Source organism: Canis lupus, chromosome 1 (assembly GCF_011100685.1).
Source record: "Canis lupus familiaris isolate Mischka breed German Shepherd chromosome 1, alternate assembly UU_Cfam_GSD_1.0, whole genome shotgun sequence".
Classification (NCBI taxonomy): domain Eukaryota; kingdom Metazoa; phylum Chordata; class Mammalia; order Carnivora; family Canidae; genus Canis; species Canis lupus.
Window position 1 is genome coordinate 86,435,395 of NC_049222.1, and position 21,326 is coordinate 86,456,720.

The 21,326-nt window shown below is 36.6% G+C and overlaps 1 protein-coding gene across 2 annotated transcripts in view; it reads right to left on the reverse strand.

Annotated features, from left to right (window-relative positions):
- The window catches only part of C1H9orf85 (chromosome 1 C9orf85 homolog), a 60,302-nt gene that overhangs the window by 13,663 nt on the left and 25,313 nt on the right, over positions 1-21,326 (reverse strand). The window contains exons 1-2 of one of the 2 annotated variants that reach the window (XM_038527088.1): positions 19,102-19,196; positions 10,099-10,205 (exon numbers count right to left, since the gene is read on the reverse strand). In XM_038527088.1, the coding sequence (XP_038383016.1) occupies positions 10,099-10,205; positions 19,102-19,179 (185 nt within the window). In that variant the 5' untranslated portion in view covers positions 19,180-19,196. Of the gene's footprint in view, positions 1-10,098; positions 10,206-19,101; positions 19,197-21,326 lie in introns of those variants that run through there. The other variant, XM_038527087.1, reaches the window with a different exon arrangement.

A 21,326-nucleotide genomic window follows, 5' to 3' on the forward strand; every position in this document is an offset into this window, starting at 1 on the left:
TCTCTCCCTCTGTGTGTCTTTAATGAATAAATAAATAAAATCTTTAAAAATAAATAAATAACTTGGTATGTTTGTTTATATTTTGGATTTTAAAAAAGCTTTACTTAATTACTCTGCAATAAAAATAGATTTAAAAAATGAACACCATTAGAACATGCACAAATAAAGCTCTAACAATCCACATGGATTAGGAAAAGTTTTAGGTTTTCTTTTAGTTTCACATTTTTTAAAGTTTTCAAATAATTTTAAAGAAAGTTTGTCTCTGTTAGGTTTTTCAAAGGTTCAAGGAAATTACAATGTTTTCATTTCTGTAGATGTGCTGTTTCATACCAGAGAGCCCTGGGGTAAGCCAAACCTTAAGTATTCAAATTGCTAAATCAGGGATAAAATTGTATTTACAGAACTGTTAATGTTAAAATTTGCATGTAAAATAGGCTTAAACATGGGATATCCTGTTTTGGAATCTGGAGTCAAAAGATCCCAGAATCTATTCTCTGGCCCACTGAGTCCCTATAACAGTGACTCTTAACACTGACTCCAACACCTGCATAGCTTATTAAAATGCAGATATCTGGGTTAGAGCCATTATTTACATACTCCGAATCTTGGGGATGGGTCCCAAGAATCTGTTAAACTCTTCAAGAAATTCTTATGCACATTACCACTTGAGAACTCTTGACTAGATCAAAGTAAGACTGCCTACAGATGGGGGTTTCCCAGTGTTCCTACTGCCGGTAGAGATCCCAATAGCCAATTCAAAGAAGAGAAGGAATTCTAATGCTGAAAGCAATTATGCTCTTTTCAAATTTAAATTTACTCTGAAAAACAGCCAGGTTTTATTAGGCTAGTAACTGTGAATATAAATATACCTATCTTTTAAGGAGACACACACATTTTTAAAATGTTTCCTTTTTGTCAATGTGAAATCTGTTTGTGAAAATGTAATCTAAATGTATATACTCTAACAATCTTCCATTTTCCCTTACAAGTAAGTAAGACCTTTATGTGCCTTCTCTTTCAAATCTCTTAATTCAGGCTTTATATCTTCACTGGGAGCAGAATGAAAGCATGAAAGTAATTGAGTTTTTGCATTTTTTTTCTTTTTACCTCAAGATTCAAAGAATCCTGATCTTAAGAATGGACTGGTTTATTTTGTTTGCTTGTTTGTTTGTTTAGTTTGGTTTTTGGTTTCTTTTAATGGACTGGTTTAGATATTATTTTAATAAGAGACACATCTTCCAAATTGTCATAAAATTTGTGAAATAGCTTGAAACACCTTTTAAAATGATTGAAAATTATTTAATCACTCTTGAGTGTTTTTTTCTTATAATACACAGTAAAGGGATCCCTGAGTGGTTCAACAGGTTTGGCGCCTGCCTTCAGTCCGGGCATGATCCTGGGGTCCCGGGATCGAGTCCCACGTCGGGCTCCCAGCATGGAGCCTGCTTCTCCCTCTGCCTGTGTCTCTGCCTCTCTCGCTCTCTCTCTCTCTCTGTCTCTCATGAATAAATAAATAAAATCCTTAAAATAAATAAACAAATAAAATACACAGTAAAGAAAAACTTTAAATTCACCTAAATATAAATCTTACATATTTTCTCTTGAAAATGGCTATATTTTGAATATTTTGTGAGTTGCCAACAATAAATGAATTTCAGAGGTGTTAAAACAATCATGGTCTTGTCTTCTCTTTATTTCTCCATGGAATATAATTCCCAGAAACAATCAATCTTTTTTTTTTTTTTTTTTTTTAGAAACAATCAATCTTGACCATGCATTTACCACAACTTATAATTTCAGTGGAAACCATGGTCAAATAAAAAAAACAAGTCACGCCTATAAACCTTGTTCACTGGCAAAGTAGACAGTAGGACACTTTTTAAAAAATGTTACCATATTTACTTTTTAATAATGAAAAGGAAAAAGTTATTAAAAGCTAAAAAATGTTACCATATTTACTTTTTTATAATGAAAAGGAAAAAGTTATTAAAAGCTAAAAAATGTTCACTGAATATTTAAGTGTTTTCAAAATTAGGACAAAATTTGAAGTTTTCAATGGATCACTGCAAATACTAGGAAATATTATTTTGACAATAGCACAGACTTGGGAAATAGGAGACTTAGATTCTAGCCCAACTTTGACATTGCCTCGTCATATAATCTTTGCAAGTCACTTTCTTTGAGTTTCATTCCTCATAATGGATACTAAAAGTGCTGGCACCTCAGCATGAACAAAGACAGTGGTGCCAAACTGTACTAGTAATCGCTGTACTTGTTGCCCCCTAAAACTCAGTTAAAAAACAAAAATAACTCACTTTTTAATGACATTGTTATGACATTAACATGACTTTTTATATTGTGTAATAAAACATAACTTCTGGAAGACAGGATAACTCAGTGTGAGCAAATGCATGATATTACAAAATCACACATGGGGAAGGCACCTGGCTGGCTCACTGGGTAGAGCATACAACTCTTGAAAGGATTTCTACAATCTGAGAAGAGCTATGAAAATTTACTTCTCAAATTTGCTCTTTACTTTTTCTTCTACTAGCCAGACACTAAAGAAATGTGTAAAAATGTATAACAATGCCACTTGTCTCACTGATATTTTTGTTTCAAAAGTCATTTTTTGGGGTACCCGCAGTGGCCCAGCGGTTTAGCGCCACCTTCAGCCCGGAGTGTGATCCTGGAGACAAGTCCCACATCAGGCTCCCTGCATGGAGCCAGCTTCTCCCACTGCCTCTCCCTCTGCCTGTGTCACTGCCTCTCTCTGTGTCCCTCATGAATAAATAAATAATTTTTTTTTAAAAAGTCATTTTTCTTAAAGTTATTAGCACTTAATTTGCATGTTGTTTATATTCATATTATTTATTAAATAATTATTTTTAAATTTCTGAGTTTTCATAGTTAATACAATTTAAGTATCAATAGATATAACCCACATAAACCCATATAAACCAAGCTTTCCCAGATTCTCAGTAATTTTTAAGAGTTACAAAGGGTTCCTGAAAACAAAAAATTTCAGAACCACTGATCTAGACAATAAATACCAAGGGAAAAAGAACTGATCCATTTCTAGTACTTGCTAGAAGTAAAGGGCTTATTTTACTCTGCCACAACTCTGCTGGCACTACCTTCATTTCCTGGTTATATTATGACACTTTAACCTTTATCATAATTCAGCTCCACTTGCAATACTCTGACATATGCGATGACTAGGAGCTTTTGTAAACAATGAGCTATGGTACTCCACCCTTGGTGTACAAATACTAGAAACTCAACATTGACAGAGATTCAGAATAAAGTCACACTTCCTCCAGTGACTCTAAGCAATCTGCTAACATAGAAAGATTCTGAAACCATACGAAGGAATTATATCATATGCTACTTTAAAAATGCTTTTAAGAAAACAGTAACTAAATTCTAAAGAATTTTGAGTAGAAAAGTTAACAATTCACTTTCTTGTGTCTCTAAATGATGTGTTTAAACACAAATGGAGAGAGATTGTACTACCTCTTCTCACCACAGATTTGATTAGAAAGATTCTTAAAAGAGTACAAAATATTCATCTCGGACCAAGAGTAATTTATAAAAATAGAGAAAATGGAAATTATTGCACTTTATGCAGGCTATTTTAAATTAAAGCTTGCTGTATCAATCAATATATTTTTTTAAAGATTTTATTTATTCATGATAGTCAGAGAGGCAGTGACACAGGCAGAGGGAGAAGCAGGCTCCATGCACCGGGAGCCCGATGTGGGATTCGATCCCGGGTCTCCAGGATCACGCCCCGGGCCAAAGGCAGGCGCCAAACCGCTGCGCCACCCAGGGATCAATCAATATTAATGTCAAAAAGTAGATTTCATCACAGATGAACAACAGACAACAGTAATGAAAACTGTTCGCTTTTACATTTAAATATGAAGGACCAAGCTTCTGGGCAAGAATAAAGCCAGGGTTTACAGTCATCACATGCTTCAATATGATATGAATAGCAACCTGTGGGCAAAACTGTGGGACATTTTAATACTCCTGGAATGAGGTTGCACAACTCTCTTATCACTGATGAACCAGTAGAATCTCAATCTATTATAAGAAATGCAGGGGCTGAAAAATATAACTAAAGAGGCCAAACTATATAGTTTATTGTCATACACTGATAACATGGAGGGACTGATAACATTGTAGTATATAACAATGTTTACTTTTCAAAAATTGTTTATTATTTTTAAGTAAACTCTACCCCAAGGTGGGGCTCAAACTCACAACCCTGAAATCAGAGTTGCATGCTCTACTGACTGAGCCAGCCAGGCACCTCTACTCTTTAGTTTATTTTTTAAAGGATTTTCTTTATTTATTCATGAGAGACACAGAGAGAGAGAGAGAGGCAGAGACATAGGCAGAGGGAGAAGCAGGCTCCATGCAGGGAGCCTGATCTGGGACTCGATCCTGGGACTCTAGGATCATGCCCCAAGCCCAAGGCAGATGTTTAACCACATTGTAGGATATTTCACAGCACTTGTAGCATTCCTCCCAAATCTTTCAGTCAAGATCATCAAAATTATCTCGACACTGCCAAATATCCCCTGGTGAGGCAAAATCCTCCCCTACCAGTTGAGGACTACTAATGTAGAGGACTATAGGTCTGCCTCTAAGTTCAGAACCCAATTTGTTTGTGGCCTGTTGCTGTTTTACATCAGCTTCTCCTTTGTCTTCTGCTACTATGGTAATATTAAATATAAGCTAACACTATATTCTTGGTAAATTCTTTTTGATAAGTAGGAAGAGAAAAGCAAGCTAGAGACTCTAACACAAATAAGGGCATTTGCTCATGACACTTGTAAATTAATAGTTGAAAAAGGTTGTTTGGTTACATGAAATACATGAAATAAGAATTTTTTAGGTACTAGCTTAGGCATTTCAATGCCTGAACATAAAATCTATTTGTCTGGACACATGTATTTAAAAAAAAATAAATAAAAAGGGCTGCCTGGTAAAGCATGCAACCCTTTCTTTTCTTTTTTTTTTTTTTTTTTTTAGATTTTATTTATTTATTCATGAGAGGCACACAGAGAGAGGCCGAGACACAGGCAGAGGGAGAAGGAGGCTCCATGCAGAGAGCCCGATGTGGGACTCATCCCGGCACTCCAGGACCACGTCCTGAGCCGAAGGTAGATGCTCAACCGTTGAGTCACTCAGGCTCCCCAGCATGCAACTCTTGTTCCCAGGTCCTGAGTTCAAGCCCTATGTTGGGCATAGAGCTAGCGAGGTTGCTTGCTTGTTTGCTTACTTGAATGAATCAATCAAGCAAGCAAGCAGTGGATAATTTTCATAAACAAGATAAGTGACTATAAAAATTAATATAGGGCAGCCTAGGTGGCTCAGTGGTTTAGCACTGTCTTCAGCCCAGGGCGTGATCCTGGAGACCCGGGATCGAGTCCCACTTCGGGCTCCTGCATGGAGCCTGCTTCTCCCTCTGCCTCTCTCTCTGTGTCTCTCATGAATAAATAAATAAACTCTTAAAATAAATAAAAAATAAATAAAAATTAATATAGCATCAGGCTCAGATGAAGGGAAGAAAAAGACTTTTTGAATGAATAACACAATACTGAGAAATTACTGAAGACAAGAAAACATGACTTTGGAATGGGATCAATTTGCATTTGAATCTTAACTCCATCTGCTTTACTTTGTCTTGGGTAAAACACATAATCCCTTTGAGCCCAGAAAAAAAGGGAAAAAAGCCCCCTTTATTTCTCATCTTGCATTGCTTGAGGAAAGGAATAATCTTTTCACCATCTGTATTTCAGTATAGCTAGAAAATAATCTTGACAAATGAATTTCAAGTAAAAAAGTCAAGACTCCTGAAATCAGAGTTGCATGCTCTACTTTCTTCTTTAGGAGCCATACAAATCATTTAGTATTTGTAAGATCTCTTGCTTTTCCAATAATTCAGCTCCACACTCAAGGTTATTTACAGGATTCCTAAACAACTTGGGACTGACCAAGCATAGTAATAATGTTTTTCATTTATCTTTGAGTCTCTTTTTCAAAGTCAAAACCAAGACTTTTGAAAGACGAAGTTTTATACAAAAAGATTTAGACCTGTCCTGATCCACAATTCTTACATATATAAGTAATCTTTAAGTCTAATTATGATTAGACCATTTGGGTGTCAAGGAGATGTTAGTGGCACCAGAGTAGCCGTCTAATCCATGGTGGAGGAATCAAAAGACATAAGCCAAAACAAATGGGAATTCTGCTACAGGATTAATGCTGACCTCTCATTAAGTAGCATACAAAGTGGTGGCTCATGTCAGCTCTTTTACAGAAAAGAAAAGCTGTGAAAAGCTGAACATTATTTTTATAAGTCTTTTATTTTTATAAAGACTTAAAGATTTGAATGTTCAATGATATTTAAAACTACCTTTATCAAAGGGTAGTACCAGGATCACATTGTTTGCATAGCACTAACAGGTGACATGCATGTTTATCCCCTTCCCTCTCAGGACCATCTTCCCATACCCCTCTACCAAATACAAAATTTTCAGCTCTTCCAGCTACAGTTAGGACATCTTTTCCAAAAAGTCTCTGGGAATGATCCAGGGTTGTTTTCAGTAACTGGGAGAAACTGTCATAAAGAACATGATTATAAAAATCCTGGGGCACCTGGGTGGCTCAGTCAGTTAAGTGTCTGATTTTAATCTCAGGTCATGATCTCAAAGTCCTGAGATTGAGCCCCACATCAGGCTCCCTGCTCAGGGGGGAGTCAGCCTCTCTCCATCTGCTTCTCCCCCAGCTCATGTTCTATCTCCCTCTCCCTCTCAAATAAATATATTGTTAAAGATTTTATTTATTTATTCATGAGAGAGAGAGAGAGAGAGAGAGAGAGGCAGAAACAGAGGCAGAGGGAGAAGCAGGCTCTCTGTGGGGAGCCTGATGTGGGACTCAATCCTGGAACCTGGGATCACACACCGGACTGAAGATGGCACTAAACCACTGAGCCACCAGGGCTGCCCTATCATGAGCTTTCCTGATCCAAGGACTGCAGCAACTCCAAGACAGGACAGAGTTATTAACCTTTGGTTCTAAGTGTCCATATCCAATCATTCTTTTTTTTTTTTTTTAAGATTTTTAAAGAATTTTTAAATGTATTTATTTTGAGTAATTCCTATACCCAACGTGGGGATCAAACTCATGATGCCAAGATCAAGAGTCACATGCCCTGAGTGAGCCACCCAGGCACTCCATGTTATACCAACATGTAGAGAGAATCACTTTTTTTTAAAGATTTTATTTATTTATTCATAAGAGACACAGAGAAAGAGAAGCAGAGACATAGGTAGAGGGAGAAGCAGCTCCATGCAGGGAGCCCGACATGGGACTCAATCCTGGATCCCAGGATCACGCCCTGAGCAAAAAGCAATGTTCAGCCGCTGAGCCACCTAGGTGTCCTGAGAAATCACTTTTTTAAAAGATTTTTATTTTGGGGGGACCTGGGTGGCTCAGTCAATTAAGCGTCTGCCTTTAACTCAGGTCATGATCTTGGCTTCCTGGGATCAAGCCCCATTTGGGCTCCCTGCTTGCAGGGAACCTGTTTCTCCCTCTCCCTCTGCCTGCCGATCCCCCTGTTTGTGCTCTCTCTTGCTCTCAAATAAAGTCTTTTAAAAAATAAAGTGAAATAAAACAAAAGACTTTCATTTTTTAAATAGTCTCTACACCAACATGGGGCTCAAACTCCCAACTTCATGCTCCACCAACTGAGCCTACCCCTACAAAACTATAAATCATATAATAGGTCTATCAACTAAAACTACATGGCTTACAGCACAACCAGCTATACAGAATATAGGAGAAAACACAGTTAATTCATTCATGGAAATCTAGCCTTGGATAGCACAAACAGTTGCCAAATTTCCCTACAGCTAATTTGGGCCAGTGAGCATAAAATTCAACAGATTTGTTTAAAAGTATACTTTTGGAGGAAATGTTAAAGAAAATGAAGGAAAGACTGAAAAAAGGATAGAGAAATTCATATATTTAAAAGGGAGTCAGGGCAGCCCAGGTGGCTCAGCGGTTTAGTGCCACCTTCGGCCCAGGGTGTGATCCTGGAGACCCAGGATCAGGTCCCATATCCAGCTCCCTGCATGGAGCCTGCTTCTCCCTCTGTGTCTCTGCCTCTCTCTCTCTGTGTGTCTCTAATGAATATATAAATAAAAATATTTAAAAACAAAAAACTAAAAATAAAATAAAAGGGGGTCAACTCCACCTATAACAAATACCAAAAATTCTGCTCTCAAAGAGTGATACAGGAAGAAAAAATCTAGATAGCTGAAATTAGACTTTCTGTTAGGCTTTTATCTTTCAGTATTAAAAGAAGTATCTTATGCAAAATATATCACCCAAATTAAAACATTAAAAAATGTTAAATATTCTCAAGAAAACACATTACCCCATAGCTTGAGTTACAGATTCACAAAAAGGCTGACATGATTTTTCAATTAAAATAAACGACAAAGGTTATACCATATTTATTATTTAGACTAACCTTCTAAACTCATATATATAAAAATATTACCACATATAAATTGTAGTAAATGTATGTAAATTCAAACTCATATGTGTAAAAATACTATCACATATATTAAGCTAATTTTTATATTTAAAATAATCATTTTTCTCTTGCAAGCAGCAATTACCTCCTGATATGGTTCTTACTCAGCTGAGCTAAAGGATGGAAGAAAGTAGCACCAGCATGTACATAATAAAGCTGATAAAAGAGAATACCAGAATTATAGAAAAACAGTGAGGTACAGAGGGATGAGAAACAAAGTCCAGTATCTTTTCATTTAGACCAAAATCTTCAAAGGAATAAAATTATAGGTTATCAATCTAGCAATTTATTTGATACTCAATCTAAGCCATTTCAGTAACCTTCATGTATTTTTTTTAAAGATTTTATTTATTTATTCATGAGAGAGAGAGAGAGGCAAAGACACAGGCAGAGGGAGAAGCAGGCAGAGGGAGAAGCAGGCTCCATGCAGGGAGCCCGACGTGGCACTCGATCCCAGGACTCCAGGATCATGCCCTGGGCCAAAGGCAGGTGCTAAACCGCTGAACGACCCAGGGATCCCCAGTAACCTTCATGTATTGAATTAAAAACCAGACCTCCTCCGCCCCCCCCCCCCCCCACGCAGGGTGACAGATGGTAGCAAGCATAGCATAATGTATAAACTTGTGGACTCACTATGTGTATACCTACAACTAATATAACATTGCATGTCAACTACATTCAAATAAAAACTAAAACTAAAAACTAAAAACATCAGGCCTAGGGCAGCCCGGGTAGCTCAGCGGTTTAGCCCTGCCTTTAGCCCAGGGCCTGATCCTGGGGACCTGGGATCGAGTCCCACATCGGGCTCCCTGCATGGAGCCCGCTTCTCCCTCTGCCTGTGTCTCTGCCTCTCTCTCTCTTTCTCTCTGTATCTCTCATGAATGAATAAAAAAATCTTTAAAAAAAAAAATCAGGCCTCTTTCAAGACCCCTTTGGTAAAGACGATCCACAATAAATAACGTCATCTGGTCAATGGGAGAAGAATTTTGCAAAACAAACTCTCTCCTCTCAGCCCTAACCTACCTTTTATGAAGATTCCATTAAAATGGTGCATTATTTATAGAAGAATGGAGTGGGGAAGGATGAATCCACTTTATTTTATTTTATTAAGATTTTATTTATTCATGAGAGACAAAGAGAAAGAGACAGAGAGAGAGAGAGAGAGAGAGAGAGGCAGAGAAACAGGCAGAGGAAGAAGTAGGCTCCCCCAGGGAGCCCAATGTGGGACTCGATCCCAGGACCCTGGGATCACGACCTGAGCCGGAAGGCAGAAGCTCAACAACTGAGCCACCCGGGTGCCCCTGAATTCACTTTATAATGCAGGAATCAGCATGTTTAGATGAAATTCTACATGGGAGAATGGGAATTTTTTTCTCTATTTACCTTAATATTTAGTTGGATACAATTTTGAATATTGAGGAATGAAATAATAAACTATGATACATATATTATTAGTAAGGTAATTAAGAAACATAACTCACCATTTTTTAGGCTTTGACAATGGTTTATATTTGCTGTATTTTACACGCCATTCAAGAACTTCTTTACAGCGCTGACAAACTCCATCATGAAGCTTTGCATTAATTTTCTTAAACAGAAAAACAAAGTTGGAATTTCACCTGTGAGCCAGCATTGCAAACCCATGAAAAATGCACATGAGAAATTTCAGTTTTTAAAAATAGTAACATAACTGAATCTGTGTAACATTCTATGATACACTATATATTTTTATATGCATTACTCAAGTTGGTTCTTTACAAAGGCAAAGATTCTTTTTTTTTTTTTTTTTTTTTTTTTTTTTTAATTATTTATGATAGTCACAGAGAGAGAGAGAGAGGCAGAGACACAGGCAGAGGGAGAAGCAGGCCCCATGCACCGGGAGCCTGATGTGGGATTCGATCCTGGGTCTCCAGGATCGCGCCCTGGGCCAAAGGCAGGCGCCAAACCGCTGCGCCACCCAGGGATCCCAAGGCAAAGATTCTTAACTAGATGTGGCTCAGAATCATCCAGGAAACTTTTTAACCTCTTGGCAAGAGCATTTTAGATAGCCCTCCTCATTGATTCTGATGTGCACAAATGTTAAAATTCAAATTTATATAGTTAAGATATGTGCATTTTACTGTATGTAGGTAATAATAGGGAAGAAATAACAATGCAATAATAAAGTAGAAAACCTAATGCATATTTTAAGACTACTGTTTCCAACAATTCAAATCTTACCAATGAGAAATGAGAAAATACACTGAGAAATTATAGTCCTAAATTGTCAGTCTCTAGGGGAGAGCAGAAATTATGACACCTGAGAAAGGAGCGTCAGGGAGAAGCAGCTGGAAGCAAAAAGGCATTTAATTCTTTAATTTAATATTTTTGTATTTTTAAAAAGACTTTGGTTTTTTTTTAAGGATTTTATTTATTTATTTGACAGAGAGAGAGCAAGCAGGGGTAGTGGCAGGCAGGAGAGGGAGAAGCAGGCTCCCCACTGAGCAGGGAGCCCAGCCCAACTGCGGGGGTGGGGGTGGGGGGGTGGGGGTGGAGGTGGCTAGATCCCAGGACCCGGGCATCACAACCCAAGCTTAAGGCATTAAGGCAGATGCCTAACAGACTGAGCAACACAGGCACCCCAACATTTGTATATTCTTACGTGAAGAAAAAATGTTATAAAAAATGTTGCTAATCTGATTTCTTCAAAACAAAATAAATGTGTGCATGGAAATATCTGTGCTGGGGAAAGGGATTTATGAAACAAAAAAAAAAACATTTATTATGATTTTCTTCTCAAAATGTATTGGGAAATTAGGAGAATGAAAAAAATATAAACATGTCATGTGTTTTCCCCAGTAGTTTTATATTCTATAACATATTCATGTGATTCAGGACCCAGAGTACTTATTTTCACTAAGTTCTCTGAGAATTCTCTAACTTACTTTGGCCATAAAAGCCTGGTCTTTCTTGGCCTATTGTCAGAATAATGAGAAGACGACATTTTATGTTTTCTTTGCTTCCTTTGTTTCCTTTTTTTTAATTTCTCAAGAGGTGAAAGAAAAGGATCACAAAAGATGCAGATTCTTTGGGAGGTTATCTGATGCTGAGTTAAAAGTACAACGTTTAAGGATCTGAAAAAAAAAATCTGAAACTTTTGAACTGTGCTTGATATTCTTTAAAGTTTTAAACAAGAAGGTAAAATAATTTGACAAAACATTTATTCTAAGAGAAAATATTTCAAGGGTGTTTTCAAGCCACAAAGTAAGCTGTGGATATATTATGTTTGATTTTACTTCTGTGGTAAAACACATATTCTGTTATTTATGAATTGTGTATGGGTATTCCTTTCTCCCTGACTTAAATGGAGAGTTCCTGGGAAAATAAATTCTACATGATACTATATTCCTTCCTATAGTGGTCTGTTGTTGCCAGAAAGAGGGAAATCTGTGTCCAATACCAAACTCCTCTTCTTATCAAACTTGATACTTAGTTATCCCATATAAGACTTCTTAAGAAATACCCAGAACTAAAGTTCACATTTCATCATTTGTTCTCATTGCTTTCTATTGCTTAGAATATCTTACTAAAAGCATTACGTATATTTTCCTAACTCTAACAGTAATGGGAACAAGCTAACGACTTGAACTATGATTACAAGATAAATGTGATATGAACTTTCTTAATAAAATATTCTTAGAATGCAAAACATTTTGTTACTTGCAATTTTATTATATATAACACATTCTGCTCGTTAACTAGGAAGCATTATTTGGTTTCTTGTTTGTTTCTGTATCCAATTTCTGAGCACCAGTTCATCTTGATTTACAAAGCTGCACATAGCGTGGAAACTGGTTTCTTTGGGGTGGATTGGACAGTAGAACAAAACCGGTCTTTGTGGAAACTTGTTCTGTGAGTGGCGTGTGAAGCAGTATAAATGGAGATGTTGTAGAGAGTTCACATGACTAACAGGCACTACTACAAAATTGAACTTGATTTTGATGTGTTAAGAAATGAGAGTAACAATGAAAATGAATGGTACTCTCCACTTAAAAAGAACTGCAAAAAGAAAGAAAACTGTGCACCTTGCCTTATTGTATTTTGGCAATCTAGAAAAAGTGAATTCCAGAGATGTGAGCAATGAAAACTAAATCCTAGTTCTAGGAATCATTCTGCCCCAAGCAAAGAAGATTGCAATCTTACCTTACTCACACCTATGTTTACAACTAACCCAGTTTTGGCAATTAATTTTAGCATATTCCTCCTCGTAGAAATAATAGGTTATTAAGGTTAAGATTTAAGCATGTCCAAATATAAAATCAAAACTTAGTTTCATAAGTACAAAGCCTTTAAAGATCATTCTTTAAAGCTACTTTCCAGAATTTTATTTATTTTTCTTTTAAGATTTTATTTATTTCTTCATAAGAGACACAGAGAGAGGCAGAGACCCAGGCAGAGGGAGAAGCAGGCTCCATGTGGAGCCCAACGTGGGACTTGATCCCAGGTCTCCAGGATCATGCCCTGGGCCAAAGGTGGTGCTAAACCGCAGAGCCACCCGGGCTGCCCTACTTTCTAGAACTTTAAAGGAAAAAAGCTTCAGAGTAAGATTCCACTGAACTTAGGAACCTTTTTTTTTTTTTTTTTTTTTTTAAGATTTTATTTATTTGATAGAGAGCGAGAGCACTCGCACAAGCAGGGGGAGCAGCAGGTAGAGGGAGAGGAGAAAGCAGACTCTGGGCTGTGCAGGGAGCTGGATGCGGGGCTCGATCCCACCACCCTGAGATCATGATCCCACCACCCTGAGATCATGACGACCTGAGCCGAAGGAAGATACTTAACTGGCTGAGCCACCCAGGTATCCCATGAACCTAGGAATCTTAATTAAATAAGAAAACCTTATTTATAAATTGAACACTTTTAAGTTAGAATAAACAGGGTGTGTCAAACCATTTACTTAATATATATGTAAAGTCTTAGCCATCCTTGACTCATATAACATATTTTATTCCTGCTGTTAACATTCTGTTGTCAGACAATTCATCTTTTGTAATGTAAAGCGGCAATCTCAAGAAATTAGGTGAGGACTTTACCACCCAAGAGCCAAACTGTAAATATAATATCTGTATCAACAGGCTGATACTGAAAAATACGTTATAAAATATAAAGTATGTTTTAACGGAAAGAAGATACTATTATGGGGGAAAGAAATTTGAATACTACTCAAGAAAAACTAATAATTTTTCATTAGGATTTTTTTTTTGTACATCATATTCCCTTCAGAAATGCTAATAGCAAACAATGGCATATTTTGCTTCCCTTCATTAATTGGGGAAAAAAAGGAATTATAAAAATTAAAGTCAAGGAAAATGACAATTCTAACAGCTGCTGAAAATCCACTTCCAAGAAATGGCTTGCTCTTCCCCCTGCTTCATCCTTTCCTCCAAAATAAGGTTTTGGGGGATGCCTGGGTGGCTGCCTTCAGCCTGCCTGCCTTCGGCCCAGGGCATGATTCTGGGGTCTCGGGATCGAGTCCCACATTGGGCTCCTTGCATAGAGCCCTCTTCTCCCTATGCCTATGTCTCTGCCTCTCTCTCTGTGTGTCTCTCATGAATAAATAAATAAAATCTTTTTAAAAAATAAGGTTTTGGGGCTAATATAGCTATAACAGTATTACCCCAGAAAATAGATATGTATGTGCTATTTATATTTAAAAGTATATATTTTTAAAATTTTCTAGTAATACCCCCTTACTATAAATTTGGTTAGAGGATAAAGGATCTCTAGATTTGAGAGCAAGAACTTATAGATTGATAACAATAACATAAAAATCTTTTAGGTTGTGACTTTCAAACTATAAACTCTTTTGTTTTAAATCCTTTTAATATGGCCAGAACAGGGAAAATGATGAAGCACTCAGGAGTGCAGCTGAGAAGTGCACTTGCTAGAGATGGAACCACAAGTGAGATCCATGCTTTCTATCAGCCAGTAAAAAATGAGCTCCACTCCCCTACCTGCTTCAATGCTTGTAATATGCCCCAAAGCCAGTTTCTCAGAAGTAGTATAACTATTCTGGTGACTAAAACCCAAAGTCTAGTCTTTCCCATAAAGGATCTCCTATGATACAGTAAGCCATGCTCTCAACAACACCCTTATGATATAAAGCATTTCACAGAGCTGTTTCTACCAGGGTTCTCCAAGTAGTCTGGTGTTACATAATGTCAAATACAGCGTGGTAAAAGTTATTCTCAAGGGTACAATGTAGGTACATATGCCTGATATTAATAGAATCTACAGGAATGTACCCCACATAATAAGGTCATCAGAAATAGTATTTCTCTTAACTAAGTTCTAAAAACATTCACCTCTATTATGAAAAATTTCAAACATGCAGAAAAGAGTTCAAACAATACTAATACATAGCCATATATACATTATCTAGAGACAACTGTTAACAATTTTTTAACCTATTTGTTTTCTCTGTGTGTGTACACTTAAAGTTGCAGATATCAGGACTCTTTACCTCCTAATCATATGTATCCTAGAAATCTTTTCCTCTAATTAACTACACTATTGTTACACTTTAAAAAAAAAGAAAAATAACCCTCATCATTGAATGTAGCTGATCTATACTGAAATTCCCTCACCTTCCTCCTGCCCTCTAAATCAGTATTCAAGTACTATTTGACAGTTATCTCTCTTTTGTTCTACAAGAATTCCCCCCCCCCTTTTTTTTTGAGAGAGAGAGAGAAAGAGCCAGCGTAAGGGAGAGGGGCAGAAGGAGAGAGAAAGAATCTGAAGCAGGCTCGATGAGGGACTCAATCTCAGGACCCGAGCCAAAATCCAAGAGACGCTTAACCAACTGAGCCACCCAGGTGTCCCAAGATTTCCCTCTTTTATCCTCTCTTGCACTAATCTTTTTGAAAATAGCAGGTCTTTGAAATTTCAAAGTAGTATCTGAAAACATCCCACATTCTGGATATGTCTGATTGTTTCTTCATAGTATAATTTAACTCATTGCTTTATGTACCATATTTCCATAAAATGGAAGTTAGGTTTAAAGGCTTGGTTAGATCCAGGTTTAACATTTTTTGGTAAGAGTAGTTCATATGTGCTGCTGCTACACACTTCATATTACTCCCCCTAGGAGGCACAAAATGTCCAGTTCTCACCTAGTCAGGGATATGAAATTTGCCTTGGTTAAGATGATGACTGCCCTGATCTCCTCAAATTATAAAGATTAGCAATAATCTATGCAGGTCATGTTAATATACTATTCCATAATATATTTCATCTCATGGTTCAGTACCCATTCAAGATCCTTTGCCTGAATTAATTAATTAATTAATTAGGTAAGCTCTATGCCTAATATGGGGCTTGAACACACAACCCTTATATCAGGGGTAGCATGCTCTACCAACAGAGTCAATCAGGTGCTCCTGAATCAATCACTGTAAATGCTAACTATATCATTCTTTATATATTCATTAAAAATTTTTAAAAGGTTTACCAGCTGGGGGCACCTGAGTGGATCAGTCAGTTGAGCATCCCTCTCTTGATTTCAGCGTAGGTCATGATCTCAGGGCTGTAAAATAGGGCCCCATGTCAAGCTCCGTGCTTAGTGCAGACTCTGCTTGAGATTCTCTTTTCTCCTCTACCTCTCCCCCAACTTGTAATCAATCAATCAATCAATCAATAAAATATTAAAAAAAGATTACTAGCTGGGGGCACCTAGGTGGCTCAGGGAAAAACATGTGACTCTTGATCTCAGGGTCATGAGTTGGAGCCCCACACTGAGTGTAGAGATTACAAAAGTAAATAAATAAACTTTAAAAATAATTAAAAAAAAAGAATAAAAAGGTTACCAGCTGAAGTCAGTCATTATATTTTAATATAATGCATATATTATATCCACATATAATAAAATCGGCCCATTTTAGATGTATTAAGTCTATGCATCTCACAACCAAGATATAGCTATTTTTCATTACTCTATGCAGGTCCTGATATGGAGACCTACATTGGGCTCCCAGCACAGTGGGGAATCTGCTTCTTCCACTGCCCTTCCCCCTGTTCCTATGTGTTCTTTTGTCTCTCTCTCTTTTCCTCTCAAATAAATAAATAAAATCTTAAATAAGAAAATAAACAAATAGATAAGAGAGTTCCCTTGTGGCCCTTTTTTGTCAATCCCTTTTGCCAATCCCCAGGCAATGCTGATTTTTAATCTGTTCCCATAGTTATGCCTTTATCAGAATGTCATATATGGATATATATGAATATGGATAAAGTATATGCAGAGCTCATTCTTTTTTATTGGTGAATGGTATTCCATTGCACAGATGTGATACAATAACATTTACTCATTCACTATTTGAAGGATGTTCAGGGTTGGTTCTAGTTTTGGGTGGTAATATTTGCATACAAGTTTTTGTGTGGACTTCTTATTTCTCTTAGGTGAATACCTAAGAATGGTATTGTTGGATTGTGCAACCATTTTTTTTAAAATTTTTTTTTTTAATTTTTTTTTAAAATTTATTTATGATAGTCACAGAGAGAGAGAGAGAGGCAGAGACACAGGCAGAGGGAGAAGCAGGCTCCATGCACCGGGAGCCCGACGTGGGATTCGATCCTGGGTCTCCAGGATCGCGCCCTGGGCCAAAGGCAGGCGCTAAACTGCTGCGCCACCCAGGGATCCCTGTGCAACCATTTTTTTAAAGATTTTATTTATTTATTCATGAGAGACACAGAGAGAGAGAGGCACAGACACAGGCAGAGGGATAAGCAGGCTCCACGCAGGGAGCCCAACACAGGACTCAATCCCAGGACCCCAGGATCAGGCCCTGAAGCTGAAGGTGGCGCTAAACCGCTGAGCCACTAAGGCTGCCCTCAAATCCTATTTTTAAATGTTTAAAAGTACATTTACATGTTTAAAAGTGGTGTGTTTTTTTTGTCACAAACCTGGGAAAGAAAATTATCATAACTGAAAAAAAATAATAAAAAAAAAGAAAATTATCATAATTGGCATGGAACTCAAATTTCTTATAGCTATAACTAGCCTTTGGTTTGATCATATTTACAGAACACTTTTTGGACTCAACTTTTCAAGTGGATAAATATGAAATGGGACAGGGGAGAAGATAGAGTTCAACCAGAAATCCCTTTTGTATTCTGTTCCGTAGTCTGCAAACTTTGTTCATTTTCTTACTGCTTAATTTCGCAACTACAGTGGTTCTTTACCTTTAATACTTCTCCCCACTGGGTATTAACAATGGCACATTAGGTTATACAGTTTTCTTATAAGAATTACTTTTGTAGATGAAAAATAATTTACAGACGAATTTTATAGATTTAAAACAATATGAGCAATTACATCTAAATATTCATATTAAAGAAATGTTATAATACAGATAAAGAAAAAAAAGGCAAGTCTTATAAAAAAAGCCATAATTTCCAGCACTTAAAGTATATTTACAAAACTTTCAGCTTTTTCTGTACATGTTGTTTTATAACCTGTTATTATTTTTTCACATTAATATATATTTTGAAAGCTTGTTTTTATTCGCTGCATTATATTATCTCTGAGTAATACTATCATTTACTTAACCTGTTTCCTGTTATTTGACAATTTGGCTGTCTCCAATTCCTGACTGAATAGATACAGATACATAAATATTTTTTAAAGTAAGCTCTACACCAACATGGGGCTTGAACTCATGACCCTAAGAGCAAGAGTCACACACTCCATCAACTGGGCTAGCCAGGTGCTTCTAATTGTTCCCTTTCTTGAATCAAGTACATAATTACTTGGATATGGAAGTAAATGTTCATAATCTTGCCTATAAAAATTTGCTTTGCTTTTTATCCAGGTAGTTAACATTTTAAAAAGAATAGAAAACACGGCCATTTCCTTTTCAAAAAGAGAATTTAAAAATACTCTTGCTAAATCAACTTAATATCACATTTAGACCACCATTAATATATCACCCAGGATATCAACATTGAATTCTATTGAATTCAAACTTTCAAACCTACAAACTCTTTTTTAGTGTAATAAAGCAGTAATAAATGTGAACGTCCATTACTCTCAGAAATATGTTATTTGGATTAAGACATTGAGTCTTCCTATTTTTATGTATTTTATTATTTCACAAAATGAGCTGGTCATATAAATAGCCTAGAAATACTTTTGAAGTGAGTTCTGATAGTAAAACTGATTTTACTGTCAAAAAGGAAAAATGTAAAACAAAAATTAAAAAAAATTAAAAACAAAAACAAAAGTTACTTTGGGCTTACTTCTTTTTAGGAAACCATTATTCAATATAGCTAATTACAGATTAGCTGCCAACATTGACAACAATTTTTCAGAAAAAATTCAGGCCAAGTCTCCTTTAAGCAAAATAATACCTTAGGGTTCTAAAATACTTACTATACATCCATACATCATATTCATAAATATTTGAATTACCAATATTTGATTTTTTACTATATAAAATTCTAAAAAAAGATACCTCAAGCATAGGGACATCTGGCTGCTTAGTCAGAAGAGCCAGCATCTCTGATTTTAGGATCATGAATTTGAGATCCATACTGGGTGTAGAGATTACTAAAAAGAAAAGTAAATCTACTATTTATTTATTTATTTATTTATTTATTTATTTATTTATTTATTTATTTATCTATCTATCTTAGAAAAGTAAATTTAAACCCAACACTAAAAAACACAGAAAAAAACAAAGAAAATGGAAAAACAAAACAAAACAAAACACAGGAGCCCCTGGGTGGCTCAGTAGGTTTAGCTTCTGACTCTTGATATCTGCTCAGGTCATGATCCTACGATTATAAGATAACCCCAAGTGGGGTGCCACACTGGGCATGGAGTCCACTTGGGATTCTATCTCTCCTCCTCCCTCTTCCCCTCCCTCCCCTCATGTACACACATTCTCATGTTCTCTTTCTCAAAAACCCAAAACAAAATGATACCTAAAGCATAAATTGAGGTATATTTCTACTATCAGCTAAAATAATTTTCTTCCCCAAAGTCTACTCTATCTTCTTTCCATTTACTCTGTATTAATCTTAAGTTTTTAAAGAATCAATACCAAACTGAAAGTTTAAATATACTTCAGAAATACCCAAACTGCTCCTTTTACTCAATATATTTAAAATATGAGCTTTTTATAGTCAAGAAATAATATTTGTGTCCTTCTCCGAGTTTTTTTGTTACTGCTGGAATCTTTAACAAGTGACATCTGTGAAAATAAACAATTGCATTTTCATCCAGACACTGAATATAAAATGAGTCCTGATCATCCCAAACAGAAGACTATTCTCTTAATAAGCGGGTAGAGCCATTGTCAGTTGGAATTATACAGAGAAGGCCTGTTACAAACTACCCAAACTACCTACTGATTTATTTCAGCAGCCAAGCAAACTACCCAGATTTTCACTGACAAACTTAATGCAAACAGACATCTAAGTGGAGTCACACCTCCCTACGGGAAAAAACATGCAACTGCATTATCTTCTAGCAGTAGAGAAACCTACTTTATTTTATTTTAAATAATTTATTTATTTATTTATTCATTCATTCATAAGAGACACAGAGAGAGTGAGAGAGAGAGAGAGAGAGAGGCAGGCAGAGGGAGAAGCAGGCTCCACGCAGGGAGCCCGATACGGGACTCTTCCTTGGTCCCCAGGATCACACCCTGGGCTGAAGGCAGTGCTAAACCGCTGGGCCACCCGGGCTGCCCGAGAAACCTATTTTAAACAGTATTTTTACCCAAAGTATATTTGCTCATTTACTCTAAGAAAATTAAAATAAATTAGTGCTGTGCATTTTAACAAGTAAATATTTCTAAAAGATACTAAACAACCAGTATTTAACAGCGTTGTTAAACAGTATTTAACAGCGTTGTTAAACTGATCAATCGCTTTTTAAAATGTCAGTCTTTTCTTCCTCAAAATTTTGCTGTAAATGATCAAAATGTCAATGGTTTTATCAAAAATGATTTTTGTCTTTCCTGAAAAAAGACCTTACAAAGTAGGATTGTATCCCTAACTCCATTTGCTCCTTCTCAAGATCCTTTGCTGAGGCTTCTTCCTCTGCTTACCCCTTAAAAACATCCAATTCCCCATTTTTTATTTAGTCATCCATTCATGCATTCACTCACTTACTCTGTCTCTGTCTCTCCAACCAAGGTGGCTGCTCAGTACTTTCACATTATGTGTTTACTCTTGGTCAACTGAACCTATACCCACAGCCTCAACAAGAACTCCATGAAGACTATAACCAAAACTACACTCCCAGTCCTACTGTCTCTCTGAAGGTCCTGATATCTCAGACTGTGTGTGCAATATTCACTTTCCTCCTCATGCAAATCCTTGAACTATCTCAAATTCATGAACCAAATAGCAGTCACTATCTTAGCAATAAAATCTGTTTCCCCTTTGCTCCGAGCTTCATCTTAAGAAAGTCTTCTTGTAGGCTCAAGTACAAAAATCTCAGGTCACCTTTGGCTTCTCCCTCCCCCTTTACCAAAATACCAATACTGACAAAATAGATATTTAAACAATGCCCCCAGCTGCGTCTTCTACTTTGTATCTCCTCACTTCCTTCTAGCAGGTCCTTATTTCTGATCTGTATTACTGAAGTAGCATCCCAAATGGAAGATGGACTGGGGAGTATCAATGAGGGAGAGACAGAACGGGAGACCAAGCCAATCAACAGTTATAT